The sequence below is a fragment of the Polypterus senegalus genome, chromosome 18 (genome assembly GCF_016835505.1).
Source record: "Polypterus senegalus isolate Bchr_013 chromosome 18, ASM1683550v1, whole genome shotgun sequence".
Taxonomy (NCBI): Eukaryota; Metazoa; Chordata; class Cladistia; order Polypteriformes; family Polypteridae; genus Polypterus; species Polypterus senegalus.
This window is the reverse complement of record NC_053171.1, coordinates 5,164,009-5,182,614: the sequence shown is the minus strand read 5'-3', so window position 1 is coordinate 5,182,614 and position 18,606 is coordinate 5,164,009. Positions and strand designations below refer to the sequence as shown.

At 45.6% G+C, this 18,606-nt stretch overlaps 1 protein-coding gene across 2 annotated transcripts in view; it reads left to right on the top strand.

Annotated features, from left to right (window-relative positions):
- Window positions 1–908: 908 nt before the first annotated feature.
- prkd1 (protein kinase D1) overlaps window positions 909–18,606 on the top strand; it is a 266,398-nt gene continuing 248,700 nt past the window's right edge. For both annotated transcript variants that reach the window (XM_039741300.1, XM_039741299.1), the window contains exon 1: window positions 909–1,230. In XM_039741300.1, coding sequence (XP_039597234.1) covers window positions 1,066–1,230 — 165 coding nt within the window. In that variant the 5' untranslated portion in view covers window positions 909–1,065. The remainder of the gene's footprint in view (window positions 1,231–18,606) is intronic.

The following is an 18,606-nucleotide window of genomic DNA, read 5'->3' as shown; positions in this document are numbered from 1 at the left end:
CTAAACACGCCTCTCAGTGATGGACCGTCTAGTCGCACCTGATTGGATAGATTTTACAAGCTGGACCCCATTATGTATTGGGGGTGCTCTGACCGCCGGTTTATAGGCTGGACGACCCCCATCCCCAAATCCTCCCTCCCCCCCCGCACCTTAGCAACGCCCGTTACTTTCCGCCCGCGGCAGGAGACCTGACCGCCATTAGCAGTCACCAGTTGAACGTGGCGCTTTTCGTTTTCATGTGTGGTGGAAGAAGCAGGCGACAGAAGGCTGCCCGAGCGGACGGATGCCAGGCTACTTTTTCTTTTAAACTGTATTTATTTATTGATTCATTTATTTGATTATCACAGGTTAACCATACGGACACTTTTACCTTGCTGTTTCCCATCGCTTCGCTTTTTCCTTATAACGCCGACATCAACACACGTGTCCGTGTCCCCTTCTTTCACCTGCTGTTCTATTCAAGCGGGGGGTCTCGCCCGGACTTTCTCTCGCTGCCGCGTATGTTGTCACCGACACGCAGGTGATTCAGAGTGGGAGACACAGACGGCGGCTGAGGCCCAGAGCGACCACCTTGCGCGCCCCACACACCCCTCCCGTAATGCACTAGACGGGGTAATTGAGAAGAGGCGGGCTCTGCTCAGGATGTGAAAGCGCTTCCACGTCTCCGCCGTCTAGCGGCACGATCGTCGCCTTTCACTCCTCGCGCTCACTGCCCGCTTTTCAGGACCTCCATCGGCGCTCTTTTCTCTCACTCTCTCTCTCTCTTTTTTCATCACAATTCTTTCCCCCTTCTCGACATTTTTTTTGCCTCTCCCAGATTGGGGAGGAGGAGGAGGAGGAGGAGAGAGGTGGGGGAGGCTTATTTGTACTTGTGAATGTGCGCGCGTGTGTGTGTGCGTGCGTGCGTGAGTGTGTGTGTATGAGTGAGTGAGTGAGTGAGTGAGTGAATGCGTGCGTCCGTCTCTCCTTTTTGTTATTGTTGTTATTTCTCTTTTTTTAACTACGTGAACTTTTCCGTGTTCTTGTGACTCTTCGGCTTTGCACTTTTATTTTTGGAGATTTCTCATGAGTGTCCCACCTGTCATCCGTTCTCCGAGCCCCATCCCGGGGTCCCAAGGCATCTCTTTTCAAATTCAAATCGGCTTGAGCCGGGAGCCCGTCCTGCTCGACTCCAGTGACTTTAGCCTGGCACACGTCAGAGAGATGGCATGCTCCATCGTCGACCTCAAGGTAACGATATATTTCATTATGTCACACGCTGCTCGGGGAAGCTCTCGAAAGTGGGCATGTGCAGAGTGGGTAGCAAAGTTGGGTCCAAACTTTATGGCCGCTCCTTGTGTCCGCGCGTGCTCTTTTTTATTTTAGGGGGCTTTGTCGGCTTTGCGCTCCGGAGATTCGGGCTCTGCTTTTGACAATCATTTAGCTGAATTAGGGAGCCCGAGGTCCACAGCGGGCGTGCAGAGAAGTGTCGGAGCGGAGCAAACACTAGCGCCGGCGCTTACTGTCACTGCTGTCACAATGTCACTCACTGGGCAGCAGCGAGCGCGGTGCCCGAGGCGACTGATTAAAAGAAGGCGGGCGGAGTATTGATCCTTCACCCCAATCAATACCTTCATTGACCGGCCGGCGAGCACACTGGGGCCCTGACTGGAAACAACACGGACAGCCGGACAACAGTCGCAGGACAGGCATGTCATATAGCGCCTTTGGGACACGGAGCGTTTATTGCAAACAAAGAAAGCGGACGCGTGAAAACGCCGAGAAACGCCGAGCAGCAAAGCGGAAGCAAACGAGATAGCAAGTCACCGAGGATGAGGCCAGAGATGGGCGACAACCGAGCGACAGCGACAGCAGGGAATTCATGACGAGCGGTTAAGAGGGAAATACGGAATTGGGAAGAGCCAACGGTGTGTGTTGTGGTTGGAGATGGTGGGGGTTGGGGGTTTGTGTAGTAAAAGGGAGATTCGACAGAGAAAAACTGAACACACAAACACGGAAATAAATAAATAAATAACTTTTGGATAAGCCCGTGTGTGTGTGTTGGGGGTCTTGGGGGTCGGTCGGATCTCAAAATACGACACGTAGAGTCAGCCGGCAATAATACATAAATAATAATAATAATAATAATAATAATAATAAAAGTATCACCATCCAGGATAATGGTATGCATACTTCTGTACCTGTCATTATTACAACCATAATAATAAATAATGAATTGTTATTAATGCTCGTACCCGTCGTCTTAATTACTATAATTTTATAATAATACTACTATTACTGATAGTAATAATGAAATCGAAATGACTGTTGCTATTTAAACTAGCACTATTGTGCAACGACAGTATATATTAAACAATTGTACTATGTCCAATAGCCTAAATAATGATGATAATATAATTTTAAATATGAATGCTAATACTGATAGTATATGTAACCAATAAAAATAATAATTATAATAATAATAATGGTCCTTTTATCAGTTGAGGACTCCCAATCTCCCCAATTTCCAATAATAATAATAATGACCCTTTGATTAACTGCTCTCTTGATACTACCTTCCCTGTGACCAATTGTGAGAGAATAGGCTTTGAAGTAAGTATAGCCCAATTAAATTGGATTTAAAAGGTTTGAAAATATACCATAATAATAATAATAATAATAATAATAATAATACTAATACTAATAGTGCTCCTAATAATAATGGCTCAACAATTGATTAGCCTTCTGTGTATGGATGTTTGATGTCTTATGCCCAGTCCTGCCAGGATAGGCTCCAGATTAAGGGTAATCCAATTAAATTGTCATGTCTGAGAATAGTCTCCACAAAACTGAACAGAATTAGGCAGATCTGAAGGAAGTTAATAATAATAATACAACTACTGAGAGCAATAATGAAATCTAAATGACTGTTGTTATTTAAACTATTGTGCAATGACAGTATATATTAAACAATTGTACTATGTCTAGTAACAGCAATAGCCCAATAATGATAATTATATAATGTTGAATATGAATGCTAATACTGATAGTATATGTAACCGATAATAATAATAATAATAATAATAATAATAATAATAATAATAATAATAATAATTATTATTATTATTATTATTATTATTATAATGGCCTTGTGACTGACTGGCCTCCTGTCTATGGTGGTTTCTTGCCTGGTGCCCAGTCCTGCCATAATAAACTCTGAATTAAGGGCAATCCCAAAACATTGGACTAAGAATTTTTAGAATGTATTGTTATGTATTATTATTATTGGTTGTCTGGCATTGCCAAGATTTGCTTCATGGTAAAAGGCAGGAAACAAACTTCACATGCAGTCCCACAATCATAAAATGGTGTTAATAATAACAGACAGTTTTTTAATAATGCTGCATATCTAATTAAAGACATATAGTGTATACGTACTGTAAATATGAATATGGTATAACATAATATTGTCTCAGCTTTTGAATCCAAGTCAGGGCTGGAGCCTGTCTGGGTGGCAGTGTGTAGAAGTCAGGAGCCAGCTGAAAACAGGACCCCAGTGTCACCCACCCCTACAGCTCCACTACCAGTCCCCTTAAGAAAGGTGATGATGATGATGATGATGATGATGACGTGATGATGATGTTCCTACAGTAGAATCAGAATGACTTTATCCTAACTTCTATTAATAATAATGATACACTGGCGAGTGGTCCAGCAGTGCCCACTTATTTGCCACGTTTGCTGCTCTGCTGCCATCCCCTCCACAATCGATTAACTCTTTGTTGACCGTCTCCATCTCCTATCTAATAACAAGCCCAGCTCTCCCACCAATATGAGTGCCGATCCATCAGTAATAGTAATAATAATGATAGCAGTCCTCATCGTCACCGTCATCGCCGTGGTCACAAACGTGGGCTCTCGTGCTCAGGCTCAGCTGCACGCTCACCATGGTGGACCTGGCTCTTGTGCTTTAGATGATAATTTGGATTTCTGCACCTCTGGGGTTTTTGTTGGCAGATTTTTCGAAGCGCCGCCATATGTTTGTGGGGACTGCTGTGTGGGATTTGCTTAACTGTTAAATTGTCCTTTCTGTGCTTACAAGGCGCTTTAACTCACTGAGCGGTCCAGGAATGTGTCCTGATGGTGGTGGTGGTCAGGCTCTTGCCCATCTAAGTGACCGATGCATTTGTTTGACTCCAAGATGGGATTGTGACCGTGAAATCATTGGGTGAAACGTAAAAGTGGATCAAAGTGGAGGAGGTGCCATAGATGAGGGTTTTCTGATTGGCTGGCAAGTCAGGAATGCCATTATTACCAGCAGGGCGGGTGGCACACAAGTTTGTTTCCTTTGAAGTGAATCCAAATTATTTAGGTTGCCTGTTCCATTCTGTGAGTGAGTTGTGAATTGTTACTGAGATGGGTGCACAGTAGACGTGAGTGTCACCAACTGCATTGATACGGAGGGAGTGTTAATGGCTGGCACAGCTTTACAGGGTCTTTGTGTAGGATGGTCATCTTATTACTAAGAAGGCTTGAAATGACCACCTAGTGCAAGTATGGCAGCTTACCGGACACACCGAGCTCAAGCAAGTGGATGTACTGAACATTATAGCGCCTTACACAAATCTCCAAAAGCACAACGGAGGGTGGTATGAATTGTTCTGCCAGCCTTCATGTTGGTTTAAACTGGGCTGAATGTGGAGGAGTGCTTGGCTGTCTGGATGGGACAGGATGACCAGGGGATGCATTGCAGGAGGACATCTGCTTATTGTCCCCAAGCTCTTTTAAAAGATGGCTGCTGCATATCGGAAGGCATCACTGATTGACCCCATTGTGTTTCCCCTGAGGCCGCTGGCCTTCTGGGGGTCCGACTGAACGTGCAGAATGCTTTTTGACATGAGGCTGACTTGTCAGCAGCAGCGAGCGCATCGCATCAGGCTGTGCTGGGGAGCTGGACGTGTTTATGGATGAGCGTGGCAAACCAACAGCCCACTTGAGTGTTTGGTCTGCGCTCGATGCCAGCCTCGGCAGAGGGAGCAAAACAATGCCAGCTTGGGGGCTTTTAACTCTCACTGGTCACGCTGTGCAGGAGCACTCACAGAAAGAGCCATGGCAAGCAAGCCTTTTGTGATATAACGACTCTGAAGAGTTTGTGGGATGGCATGCCTCACTGAGCACCATGGGTATGGCGCTATATAAATAACACATATTATTATTGTTACTATTACTGGACTGTCCCACACCTCAGGTACTGGTATATAGGATGACGGTCCCAGCAGGTGGCACCAGAGCACTAATTTACTGGGATGACCACAGCACGAGAAGTCAACCTTAGTAGAGTGGCACTGCCAGGCAGACTCACTGAGATTGGTTTACACCAATTCCTACTTGGTCTTCTCCTTACGTGTCCCCGATCCAATACTGCCCATATCTGTGGAGTGGCATTCAGCACAGCCCCCTCAGACCCCCGTTATTATGGAGCGGGGTCTAGCTGTAGACCTCTGCAGTTCAGGAGCTCCACTGAAGAACCAACTGGATGCCTGTTTATGTCACTTGGCTTACTAGACAGTCGCCATGATTTGAGTCAGGTAACTGCACCCTGCAACCCTAATCTTGACCACAGTGTAACTGGGAGTACCGCATGTAATGCAAAGTGAGAGCGTCCTCAATGGAGCAGGGCACTGGGGGTCTACAGCTGGACCCTACTGGACATCTCTGAAATCATATGAGACAATAAATGACAGCTAAGGGATGAGACAATCAAAGACAAAATTACAAGAAAATGCGCCCCCAAGAGGCCTTCCTGGGTACTGAAATGTTTGTGTTGTGACCGTCCCCCAGTCTGTGCAGTATGGCAATCCACAGGCTTTACAATATTCCTCTCATGGTCCTCACCCTCCTTGTCACTGTCAGTGACACCATGAGATTTTCAATGACATCACAATGTTCTTTATGTTTTAGCTCTCCTACTATCTGTATCTTGTAGCGCCCCCAAAAGGTTTTCAAATGTCTTTTTAATGGTGGTCCCCCAACTTGGTGTTGAAATGTGATTGCTGCAGCTTTTACCTAGTCTAGTCCCCTATAACAGCCCCCATGAGTTTTTCAATGGCTTTGCAGTGTTCTTCCTTTATGTCTTGTATCTTTTATTAGCACCCCCTAGAGGTTCCCAAAGGCATTGCATTGTTGTTCTTGTGACTTTCATTGTACTTGTCATTTTTGGAGCCCCCAAAAGGTTTCTAAAGGCATTACAGATTTTATACCTGTTTCCCTTAACTTTACTTTCCAAACGCTGTTCATCTTTTCAGTGCCCCCAAGAGTCATTGTGATTTTCTTTGTATGGCGGTCTCAGCTCGCTCCACTTTTCTAGCACCCCAAGAGGTTGTGGCAGGCATTGCAACGTTATTCTTCCTGCCTCCTCCATTGTGTTTATCAGCACCCCCAGAGGATTTCAAAGGTATTGCAATCGTCTTCTTGTTGCTCTCATTTTATCGTCACACTTTACTGCCCAAAAAGAGGGTCTTCAAAGGGGGTTAACTGTCTGTGCATCAGCTTGTCACCAATTTGTAGCTTTGAGCGCCCCCAAGAGATTATCAAAGGCATTGCAGTTCTTTACCTTTAGCTCATAGGCAGCAGTAGCTCAGTCGGTAGAGCGGGTTGTCCAGCAATCAGAGGGTCGCAGGTTCGATCCTGGCTCCCGGCATGAGAATGGGCAATGGGCAAGACACTTAACCTACCTTGCCTGCTGGTGGTGGTCAGAAGGATTGGTGGCGCCAGTGTTCGGCAGCCTCGCCTCTGTCAGTGTGCCCCAGGGCAGCTGTGGCTACAAAGTAGCTTATCATCACCAGTGTGTGAATGGGTGAATGACTGTTGTGTTGTGAAGCGCCTAGGGGGGTTCTCGAACTCTAGTAGGCGCTATATCAAATACAGGCCATTTACCATAGCTCTCTCCATACTTGTGACTTTTAGCGCCCCCAAGAGGTTATGAAAGACCATACAAGTTTATACCTGCTTCCCCCAACTTTAACTTTCTGCCTCACCACGTGGTTATTCTACCTTTCTATACTATTTAGCACCCCCAGTGGTTTTCATAAGCATTGCAATAGTCTTTTATGTGGCTGTCTGTTTATCTGAATGTGCTAGCGCCCCCCAGAGGTTTTTCAAAGAAATTTAATTTTGTTGTATCTTTTCACTAATCTCTACCATTTAGCACCCCCATATGTTTTCAAAGGCTTTGCATTCATCTTCCATTAGCTGTCTTTTATCTGAACTCTTTAGCACCCCCAGAGGGCTCTCAAGGCCATTGCAATTGTCTTTTTGTGGCGGTCTTCTTATCTGGTATTTAAATGTCTGTCCTGCAGCTTTTTTTTTGGCCAATCTGTAACTTTCAGTGATCCCAAGAGGTTTTGAAGGGCATTGCAGTGTTCTTCCTTCCTCTTTTTTCTATACTTGTCACTTTTAGCAAAGAGGCTCCCAAAAGTATTGCAAGTTTTTTTTTAGTTGTTTTTTCCGAACTTTGTCTTTCTGCATCACCACACGGTTCCTGTTCAATGTGATTCTTCAAATGGCTCTTTTCTTGTGCTATTTAGCCCCGTCGAAGGTTTTCAAAAGCATTGTAATTGTTTTCTCGTGGCACTCTGCACACTTTCGCGTCCCCAAGTGGTTTTCTCAGGTATTTAAGTTTGTTGTGGCTTATCACCGATCTGTAACTTCGCTACCCCAAGAGGTTTCCAAGAGCATTGAAAAGTTCTTCCTTCAGCTTTGTTTTCCATACTTGTGACCTTTAGCGCCCCCAAATGGTTATTAAAGGCATTGCACATTTTAGCTGATTTCCCCCAACTTTATCTTTCTGCATCTCCATGCTGTTTCTATGTACCCCAAAGATTTTCCAAAGGCTTTACAATCATTTTTATGTAGCTGCCTTTTATCTGTGTGCTTTAGTGCCCCCCGAGGTTTTTCAAAGCATTGCAATGGTCTTCTTGTGGCTGTCTACCTATCTGCTTGCTTTAGCACCCCCAAGAGTTTTTCACAGGTATTTAATTGTATTGCAGCTTTCGGCCAAACTGTAACTTTCTGCGCCTCCAAGAGGTTATGAAAGGCATTGCATGTTCTTTTTTTAAAGGTTTTTCCATTCTTGTGTGTTTTAGCAACCCAATCCCCCGTCCCCCAAGTCCCCCACTGAGGTGCCTGAAGGTATTTATTGGTGTTGCACCTTTTCAGCAGTCTGTACCTTTTTTTGCACCCCCAGAGGTTTCTCTGCAGTTACCTTTTTGAAGCTGTACACTTCAGCGCCCCATGAAGGTTTTTCAAGGCTATTGCGCTATACGTTTTCTGGTGGTCCCTCCCTCTCTCTGTCTCTGTATTTTTTCCTTCTTTCTGCTCAGAGGTTTTCAGAGGGACTTCATTTTTTGTGCTGCGGGCTTTCGCCAGCCCTTACTCTTCAGTGCCCCCTAATGGCCATTGTGTTTTTCTTGTTATGGCTGTCGCACTCTCTGCACTTTTCTAGCACCGCCAGAGGTTTACTGAGGTATTGCAGTCATCTTCTGTGCGGGGCCGTAATCACTGCGGCTTTCAAAGACTTGAATCAAGTGTCCTTCTAGCAGTTTCTAGAGTTTTTGGCTCCATAGCTAATTTGGGGGTGACAGTCTCAAAATCCAGAAGACGTCTGCCATCAGAATGCTTTTCATTTTTGGTGCTTTTTTGCCATTTCTACGTTGAAGTGGTGCAAGTCCCTTTAAGTATATACTGTACTTTGATGTGGGGTTTTGAAGGGTGAAGAATGCAAAAGATTCACAAGGCCCTGTGGATTAGGCATGCCAGGGTGGGCAATGGGTTGGAGGGCACCTTGCCATTCCCATCATGGTAGCGCTGATGCAAAGTACTGCAACAAGTTGCAAATGGCTGCCTGGTATAATATCTTCCATCTTGACTGGTAAGAGGGCAGAAGAAAGTGGCATTTGTAGAAGTAGTCCCTGAAGATGAAAACAGTGACAGACGGTGGAGTACATCACTTCTCACCCCCCTCATGCCAGGGCATGCCATCTGCTCTGGCCTGTTTCCTCTGTAGGGTGCCAGGCCTGTCAGAGAGTATTAGTTTTCTGCATCTGAATTTTGGGCTCCGTCCATGAAGGGGCAGTTCGCCTCCAAACAGTTTAATCCAAAGCAACCTACCAAGTGAAGTGACTCACTCGGGGTCTCTCAGGGAATCAGCACAGAACCTGCAGCCATGTTCAGGGGAGTGCCAGACCTCAGCCACTAGGGGGTGGTGACCCCGCCTGACACCATGCCACACTAGGCACCCATAAGGGGCACCAGGATAGCTTCTCAGGTTACTTCCCCTCCACTCCATTAACTGCATTTTCATATCGTTTCTGAGTGTATCTCCATCTGAACGAAAATGAGCAAAAAACGCAAGTGACGGAGACATTCGCCATCGTTGGGCAAGCCCTGAAGTGACGGCCAAAGCTGTAGCCAGCGCTCGGGAGTTCCTGAACAGTTCCAGAAATGACTACTAGAGGGGGATATCCCATGAAGAAACCCCGGCTAGTAGCAACTGGGGGACACATTGAATCTTATGAAAGAAAAGATTTAGTTTAATAAAAGGTAAATAAAGAACAAAAACTCAAAAGGGGAGTTGCCTGGAAACCACCGGTGCGTACACAAGGCACCCCATTCTGCTCTTGCTGTTCTTTGTGTTTACTGGCTGTGTGGCATTTTCTGCTGCATTTATGAATTTAGAATTGGCGTTGGTTCCCGTGGATTACCTTTTTCAGGCGACTCATTTTTTCGCTTCTTTCTACTCTTTTGAGGTTTTGTTTACCTTGTCTGTTAATAAATCTTTCATTTTATAAAGATTCTATGTGGTCCTCTGCGTTACTAGCCAGGGTTTTGTGATGGGATATCCCCCTCTAGTGGACATTTCATGTTGAAGCAATAGGTGGGGGGAGAGGGGGGTTCGCTCCTCTGTGAAGTCCCGTGTAGTTTTGTGTTTGTCAAGTTTACTAAGGGGGTCGTTTTCCACAGCTGCATTAGAAGGGGTGGGAATTGAGGGGAACACTGATATTGACTTTCTTGTACTGACAATCTCGAAATGCTGGCACCGTATTGTTTTTTGGTACTTTTTCAGTACTGGTATGCCCTTCTGGGTGGAGGGCAGCTATCGTGTATATCTTCACCTTGAGCTCAATTGGTGACTAAGATACCAGTGACTTAGCGTCATTTCAGGCATGCTGTGTTGTCAGGGAGGGTGTTGCCCTCAGAACAGACGCGCGAGCCGAGGCCTACGAAATGGGTGACATCAACATTTGTGCACCAATCCCCATATTCTCCATCTCCCAGACGTCCTGTTGGTGCCCGGTTTGTGTTTGTTGGCTGTGTATTAAATTGACCAATGAGACACCAGTGGGTGTTGCCTTTAAGGTACAGTGTGGTCGTGTGAAGTATGAACAATGTGTGATCCAAAATACATTTTTGAGGTCCAAACCGTGTCGCCCCTTTAATAAATATAGAATACGCTCAGTGACGCAGAAACACACATGGCTGCAGCTCCTCTCTTAAGCGGTCAGGTCTGGGCTTGAGTGCCGCCCTGACCGAATGAGACGCCACCTTCCCGGGAGCCCCTCTGACCAGAAGGGTTGCACTCAGTTGCCTTTTGGAGGTGTGGGAATATAAAGAGAGAGGATACCATTAGTGACAGCGCCCCCTCTCGTCCATGGGTGGTATTGCTGACCTTGGTTGAGAGCCCAGAAGTTGAGAGCCCAGAAGGTGACCCTCTGACACACACGTGTGACAACGGCTATGCAGATTCATGAAATGAAGATACTGTAGCTTTGTCTGTATGTGCTATCAAAGCCATCAAATCAAACTCCCGTCCTGTGTGTGTGTGATTCCCCCAAATGAAGGGTTGTCATTCATTTTGATTTTTGTCTCCTCAGAAGTCAAAGCCTGGGGGTGGAGCCTCAGCGCAGGCATCACAGGACTGATGCCTTCTGATTGGCTACCGAACAGAGTAGAGGAGAGCAGTAAGAATCCGCCTACCAAACCTGATGGCCGTCTCTGCGCGTGTGAATTTGAGTTTTCAAAAGCGTTTAGTGTGGCGCCGGCCCAGGAAGTGGTCACAGATTTCCGTTTTTGATTACTTTGTTTAGCAGCAGCACCAGTGGTGGACACTTTTCGAGTGTGACTGAGCAGGAAACTTCAGAGTCAATCAATCTTCCATCCATCCATTAACCAACCTGCTATATCCTAACACAGGGGGTCACGGGAGTCTGCTGGAGCCAACCCCAGCCAACACAGGGCGCAAGGCAGGAAACAAACCCTGGGCAGGGCGCCAGCCCACCACAGGGCACACACCAAGCACACACTAGGGACAATTCAGAATCACCAATCCACCTAACCTGCATGTCTTTGGACTGTGGAAGGAAACCCACACAGACACGGGGACAACATGCAAACGGGAAGCGAACCTGGGTCTCCTAACTGCGAGGCAGCAGCGCTACCCACTGCGCCACCATGCCGCCCTCAATCAATCTTTGTTTTTCTTCAATCAATGAATCCGTCCAGTGACTGAAGTAGAAACAAGTAAGTGCCGGCACTCTCTGCGTTCTTTGGCTTCTTTGTTCTCCTCCTGATGTGGAATTTTACCTGATTCTTTTGGTCTGGATTTCTTGCACTTGTGTTTGTCACAACCTGATCTTACTGTTCTTGATGTCTCCAAGACCCAGTCGATGACGATCGTCAGATGGAGGAGTCGCCGGTGACGGTCATGGTCGAGGGCGGGGCCTTGGAGAATTGGCGCCTATGTCATAGCAGCGCAAACCCATTGTGAGACGCTTTGCCAATTGAACGCATTCCCCGTAAATATAATCAAATGCAACGGTGAGTCGACACCCCACAGGACCCGACGAGGGTAACCCGCGACCTGTAGTTTAAGAATCTGCACCTTGGAGTTTCAGTCACGTAGTCGTACATTAGATCAGAGATGAGATACGTCCATTACAAGCATTAACTTCATTTACGGAGAGAGATAGAAATCTGCCACACTATTGTGTTACCAGCCCACTTCAAGCCCCCAATCCATCCTTGTTTTATACCAGCTGGTCCGATCCACCATTGGTGTAGCTCATAAATGTAAGTGTGGAAGCGTCATCTCGTTGAAATGAACCCAACAGAATGGAGCGGCCATACTTCAACATCGCTCTGGAATCTGCCTGTGCTCTAGTAACAAAGATGGCATTTTTCATTCCAACAGATGGCACCTACAATTGACACTGTCTGTAATAACATGCTAATAACCCTGTGGGTGTATCCAGTCATTCTGAGCACTCTGATTGGTTAGTTTGGTTTTGATGACGTGATCAAAGGAGGAAGTGCGAGCGGTAGACACACCAGGAGGCGTAAATGCGTAGGGAGCACACTGAGAGTCGCCTTCAAAGATGGGAAGTGTGCAAGGGGTCTGAGAAGCAGCCTGGAGAGGGGCAGCGCCAGCCAAGAGAGGTTCAGACACACAAAGATGTGGATGAAAGGCGCTGACGGGGGGGGGCAAGACATTCACTCTATGGGTAACACGGCTAGTTGACCTAATGAAAGAAATTGTGAATGGAATTAAATAGGAAATTAAAAAGGCCGATGGAGGAAGAACCAATCCCTTTGGAGCCCACTGACAGCCACACGGTAGCTGATGGTCTGACTGCGGGGGTCTCACCTTTGGGTCCTGCGAGGTCCTCTTTATACTTACTGATGAAATTTGTTCTTAACTTACATGATTTATTCCTACTCTCATTTTGTTGTGCTCAAGAGGGCAGATCACCACAAAGCTTAGTGGGCTCAGATTAGATTGGGGTATTATTGCCTTTATCGTCATTTATATTTCTTTTGTTTTGTTTCTTAAGTTATTGTGACTCACTTATATGGCATACTTTCAATTGCAGTGCTAATGCCTGCAATCCTGTGAATGCCAAAATGGGACTCTGCTCTGTTGGACCCTTGAGCAAGGCCCTTAACCTGCAATTGCATATCTCCCTGAGTAGTGAGAAATGTGCTATATAAATGCAAAGAATTATTAAGAATTATAATTATTACAATACGCCCCCTATTGGGATAAAAAAGCAATGCATTTCATTAGTACATTTATTATAAACCACTGTGCATTCCAACAGATGGCGCATTGCAAACATTGAGCGGCTTATTTTATAAGGGTAGCTTCTCTCAATAATTCCCCAGTTTCATTCCCGATCTGCTTTACCTGGCCAGGATGGCATTATCTTTTACTCAATCCGCATTTTATTTAGCCCTGATTGTTAATCAATTAGTGAGTCATATACAACTTAGCCAATCAGCATCTCCATTCCCAAAGCCTCTCAAGTCCTCCTCTGCCCACCAATGTGGTATCGTGGTCTGCACACCCCTACCTCGATCCCGACATCTTTGAGTCTTTGTACGATGGCGCCCTTCCCCGGGTCATTCGTGGGATAACTCCATTAAATTAGAACACAGGGGTGCCGGAGGTGGGGAGACAACACGCCCTCTAGAGTTTAAATGGGGAAAGCATCATAGAGCAGGCCCAAAAAAGTGAACCTGAACAGAGTTATGACACCATATGTGGGGTTGTCCTGTGGTCGTTTTTGTCATTTCTTGATGAGGTTCCCTAAGTGACTATACTGCCCCGTGGGAGCCGAACAATTTGTCCCCAGTGATTGTTTTTATAACTCAATGGAGTAAAGGGGGCCTCAGAAACCTGCAGGGAGAAGCGGCCAAGCGCAGAGAAAAACCTGCGTCTCCTGATGGCAGAATCACAGCTGCAAGAATAAGAATCAAGGACGCACTGTGGAGGCTTCTTTATGTGCTCACGTATTATGTAATGAGGAGCCGATGCTGAAGAATTCACTGTTGAAATGACACGCATTATATAAAGCCAATTGAAGCCATCGCAGTAACCAACAGGGGAGGTCAAGTTCACATCTGTGTGCTGTGTATCTGTTTTATAGCGCCTGTTACATCAAGCTGTCTCTCTACATATTAGCCCGGTGTCTTCATATGAGATACAACTGGTTAGTAGTCTTTGGTTTTTCTAATCGGTGTACAGGCAGGTGAAGGGATTGTTGAGGGTCACAGAGTGTCAGTAGGTCTTCAGGGTCTGAAGTCCAGAGACTTAACTATATGGTGGCTCAGAGGCTGAGGACCTGCACTGCTATCTGGAAGGTTGCCGCTTCAAATTCCATTACTGACAAAGGGAATCCGACTCTGTTGGGGGCCTTGAGTAAGACCCTTAACCAGAAAACTGCTCCTGGGGCGTTGAGCAATGGCCGCCCCTGCGCTCGGAGCCCCAAAGGTCACATGACAAGAGAGTTTCTCCTTGGGGACTGATAAAGTATATCAAAAGTGAGATTATGTAGCACCTTTCATATCACTCTATCTGCAGTTTGGTCTTATAAGTACTGATATAGCGCCTTTCATATTCAGGTATGTTTTTATCTACCTGTTATGTAGCAAACACATCCATCCATCTATCTTTCCATTATATTGTGTTTTCATATCATGAACCTGTTTCTCTATTATACCGTGCATTTCATAGCTAACTACCTATCTATTGTATAGTGCCTTTCACATCTACTGTATCTATCTATATATAATATAGTGCTGTTCATATCTAGCTAGCAATCTTTCATAAAGTGCCTTTTGAATCTCCCAGACTATAATTTGGTAATATAGCACCTTTCACTTCCATCTTTTGTGTAGTGATAGATCTATCTATCTATCTATCTATCTATCTATCTATCTATCTATCTATCTATCTATCTATCTATCTATCTATCTATCTATCTATCTATCTGTTGTAAAAATAAAAGAAAAATAGGTTTCAATGTCATCATTGACTTGAAGTGGCAAAAGTAACTGTCCACGGTCCTCCTTTGTGGCAGTTCTTGCTTGCACTCATGCCTCGGATTCCACAAGCCTTATTTGAGACTCCCCAATTCTGTTTTCAGACATCGTAGTTCTGTAGCCATGTTGGTGAAGACACTGTTGAGGTATCGTTCTTCAGAGACTGTGAACAAATCCTGTCGACTACGCCACTGGGAATAGACAACACATGACAAAGTGAAAGGTTTGGGGATCCACCGTGTATACTTGAAAATAATTGGTTAGGTTGATCTTTACAGACGTGATCTCAAAAGAGAACTGAGGGGAGAACAAAATGGCTGCAAATATATTCGGTAGACAGGAAGTGATGTAATGGGAGAATGGTATTCTGGGAGCTGGAAATGACTTCAGAATTAGGTGGGATCCTGAGAACTGGAAGAGGAAGTGATGTTGGCTATCTATCTATCTATCTATCTATCTATCTATCTATCTATCTATCTATCTATCTATCTATCTATCTATCTATCTATCTATCTATCTATCTATCTATCTATCTATCTATCTATCTATCTATCTAGTGCCTTTCATACCTATCTATTATGTAGTAATATTGTGCCATTCACATTCATGTATCTCTGTGTCAGCCTATTATATAGTGCCTTTCACATGTGCCTATCTCTAATAAAGTGTTTTTCATACCTAATAATCTCATTTATATAAATCTATTTTCATGAAATAAAGGCTCATGCTGTCTCACAGGGACAGACCCCCAGAAGATCATCATCTTGCACAGACTCCATAATAAATAAGTGACACAATGCTGTGGCTGATGCCCCCAAGGCTGCAGGATGTGGACCCAAGTTGAGCTCCTACTCAGGTCCTCGTGGTGTTTTCTCAGATTTGTTTTTAGTTTTTTGGTCCACCTTTTCAGATGCCATATGGAGGAATTCCTGCATGAGCTGCCCGTGGTTATCCTGGCCATGAAGACTCGCTTGCCCACTGGCTCTGAGTCTCGATGGGTCAGTGTGTTTACTGCTCCACACAGGTCATGACGTGTCACAAGTGTCCCATATAAGTGAATGTGGTGTGCCCTGTGGGCATTGCTTTGTTCCTGTGCTGCCAGATTAGGCCCTGAATGTTTAAAATGACTATTTATGTTGGACACGTCTGCTGCTCTCGGTGACTCCTGGCAGGAAGTCCGTGTGCCTGTCTGTGCGCACACCCGGCAGGCTCCTAATGGCTCCAGGTGAGCTTTCAGGGTTGTCCATCAGCGTCCAGCCCAGAGCCGCTGTAGTGGCGTGCAGAGGCAGGTGTAGGGGGTGTGGGCGAGGATGGGGGTTTGGGGTCTGCTTGTCACGTGTGTGTGTGTCTGTGTGTGTCTCTGTGTGTGTGTGGTGCAGAGAGAGAAGGAGTAAGCCAATGAACTTTTCAGTGTGCTTGTTGCTAATGTTGCTTATCTAAAGCTTAATTATGTTTGGAAGCCCATTAATCAAATTCACTCACCAGTCGTGTCCTGCCCGTTGACGGTGCTAATTGTACTCTCGAGTATCTAAAATCCCTGCTTTTGCTATAATTGATATTTGGTGCACCGTGTAATGGTGACTGCCTTTCCTTAATCGTTGTAATTAATTATGGGGATGGATTATATGGCACATTAGTGTAAGCCCTGAAATTCATCAACTTTGGTTTTGACGAAGCGGAGCGGCGACTCGTGACGGGCAGGCGGACTGACTCAGTGGAACTGAGAGATGAAGTTGGACTCGTGTTACGTGTGTTTTTATATTCACATTCATAAGTCACATGCAGAGTCCACACAGGCGACACCCGGGGGTCATTCAGGGGGACCAGAGAGCCGGATCTGTGAGGGGCATGCAGTGACCACCGCAGAGCTTACATAATAAACTGCTCAAAAGAATTAAAGGAACACTTTGAAAACTCATCAGGTCTCAATGGGGAACCAGAGCCTGCTGTCTGTCTCTACTGCTATGGACTGATATGGTGATGTGTGAGGAACGAAAGGATGGCAATGAAAATGATCAACCGACAGAGGGACACCCCGAAAATCAAAGGGAAAACAGGCAGGCAGGCGAAATGTCATTGCAGTAGTTTGTATGGCCGCCCCCCACATGCTTCTGTACTTGTCTGAGTGCCAACGTTGTCTATCAGCGGCTAAGCGAGTTTCTCTCTTTTCTCACCGATTTCACTTTGGTGACAGAGTTGCTTTCTTTGAGCTTCATGCTGTAGCCTTGCACTTCCGGGCTGCACCTTGTGCGATTTGCTTGATGCCCAGCAGATGCGACTTCTCCTCCTCCTCTTCTTTCTCTTCTTCCTGACTTCCCGGGTCCCCCCTGCGTGGAGTTTGCATGTTCTCCCCGTGTCTGCTTGAGTTTCCTCCCACAGTCCAAAGACAGGCAGGTTAGGTGCATTGGCGATTCTCAATTGTCCCTAGTGTGTGCTTAGCGTGTGTGTGTGCCCTGCTCAGGCTTATTTCCTGCCTTGCGCCCTGTGTTGGCTGGGATTGGCTCCAGCTGACCCCCGTGACCCTGTAGTTAGGATATAGTGGGTTGGATAATGGATGGATGGATGTATTGTTTGGCTACTCCCATTCTGAAGGGTACAGGTGTTTTTAATACTGAAGTCACAGCCTGGTATTGCTCTGCCAGGGCGTTTTCCCAGGTTTTAGCTTGCATTCCATAATTCTGTGTATTCTTTTTTTTATTGTAAATATTTTTGCCTAATGTTACTAAATAGGTTTTTCATTTGGTCTTGGATTCTCAATTCATTTTCTTGCTCAATGCGTAGTTTGTTATTTTCCATTTGGCTTCCATTTGTGTCCATTTTGTTTGTCTTATTTTCTATTTATTGAGCCCAAGGGGACAGGGCCACCTGTCACTGTTGCTGATTCACCGCCATCACCGCGAGACCTCAGCTTTGTCACTGATGTTATGTTTAGGCGCGGGTCACCATAAAATTCTTTTTTAATGTCCCTTTTGTTCATTTTTGGCCCTTTGGTTATTGTCACTTACTAGCCATATATAGAAGAAACCTAAAACGATTTGAGGCATCTTGCCTTAGACGTTCACCCTGTGATTAATCAACTTTCTCAAATCTAATCTAAGCTACTCTTCGTCTTTCTTTGAAATCCTTGTGTGTCTCGGCCTCTTCTGCCCGGTGCTTCCTCTCTCGATTGCATTCCCGTAGATCTGCCTTCTCAGATTCGGTCATTTTGAGGTGCCCTGCTCACCTCCGGTCCCCTCACAGTGCCCCCTGTAAGTTTGGCTGCTGGCATTTCCTGTAAACAGAGAGTGGAGGGGCGGAGTTTAAGGGAGATGAAAGGCTCTAAAAAGTAATAAAGTGAGAAACAAAAAGGAATCAGAGGAGTCATCGTGTGCATGGAGAGGAACGGCAGAGGCACGCGCTGCCCGGATGGACTTGGAGTAAAAGAAAAACGAGACGCGTCCTTGGCAAATGTCGAGCTGCTTTGATGAGGTCAGACCTTTTCCTTTTGTCCTTTCAGTTAAACTGACGGACTCTCCTTGTCTGAGCGTTGACGCTGAGCAAATCGGATAAAGAAAAAGATAAAGAAGAATGTGAAACAATGCGCTTGTCAGTTTAACAGCCAGGTTTTCTGTTGTACTTGTAAACTGGTTAAGCATCTTAGCCTTTTAATTGTTGCTCTGCTCATCGTCTAAGACAGGCTGAAATCAAAGTAACTGACGTAGGCCTCAGCATTAATGTCCGCGGTGCGCCATCCAGTGATTATGTTTCTGT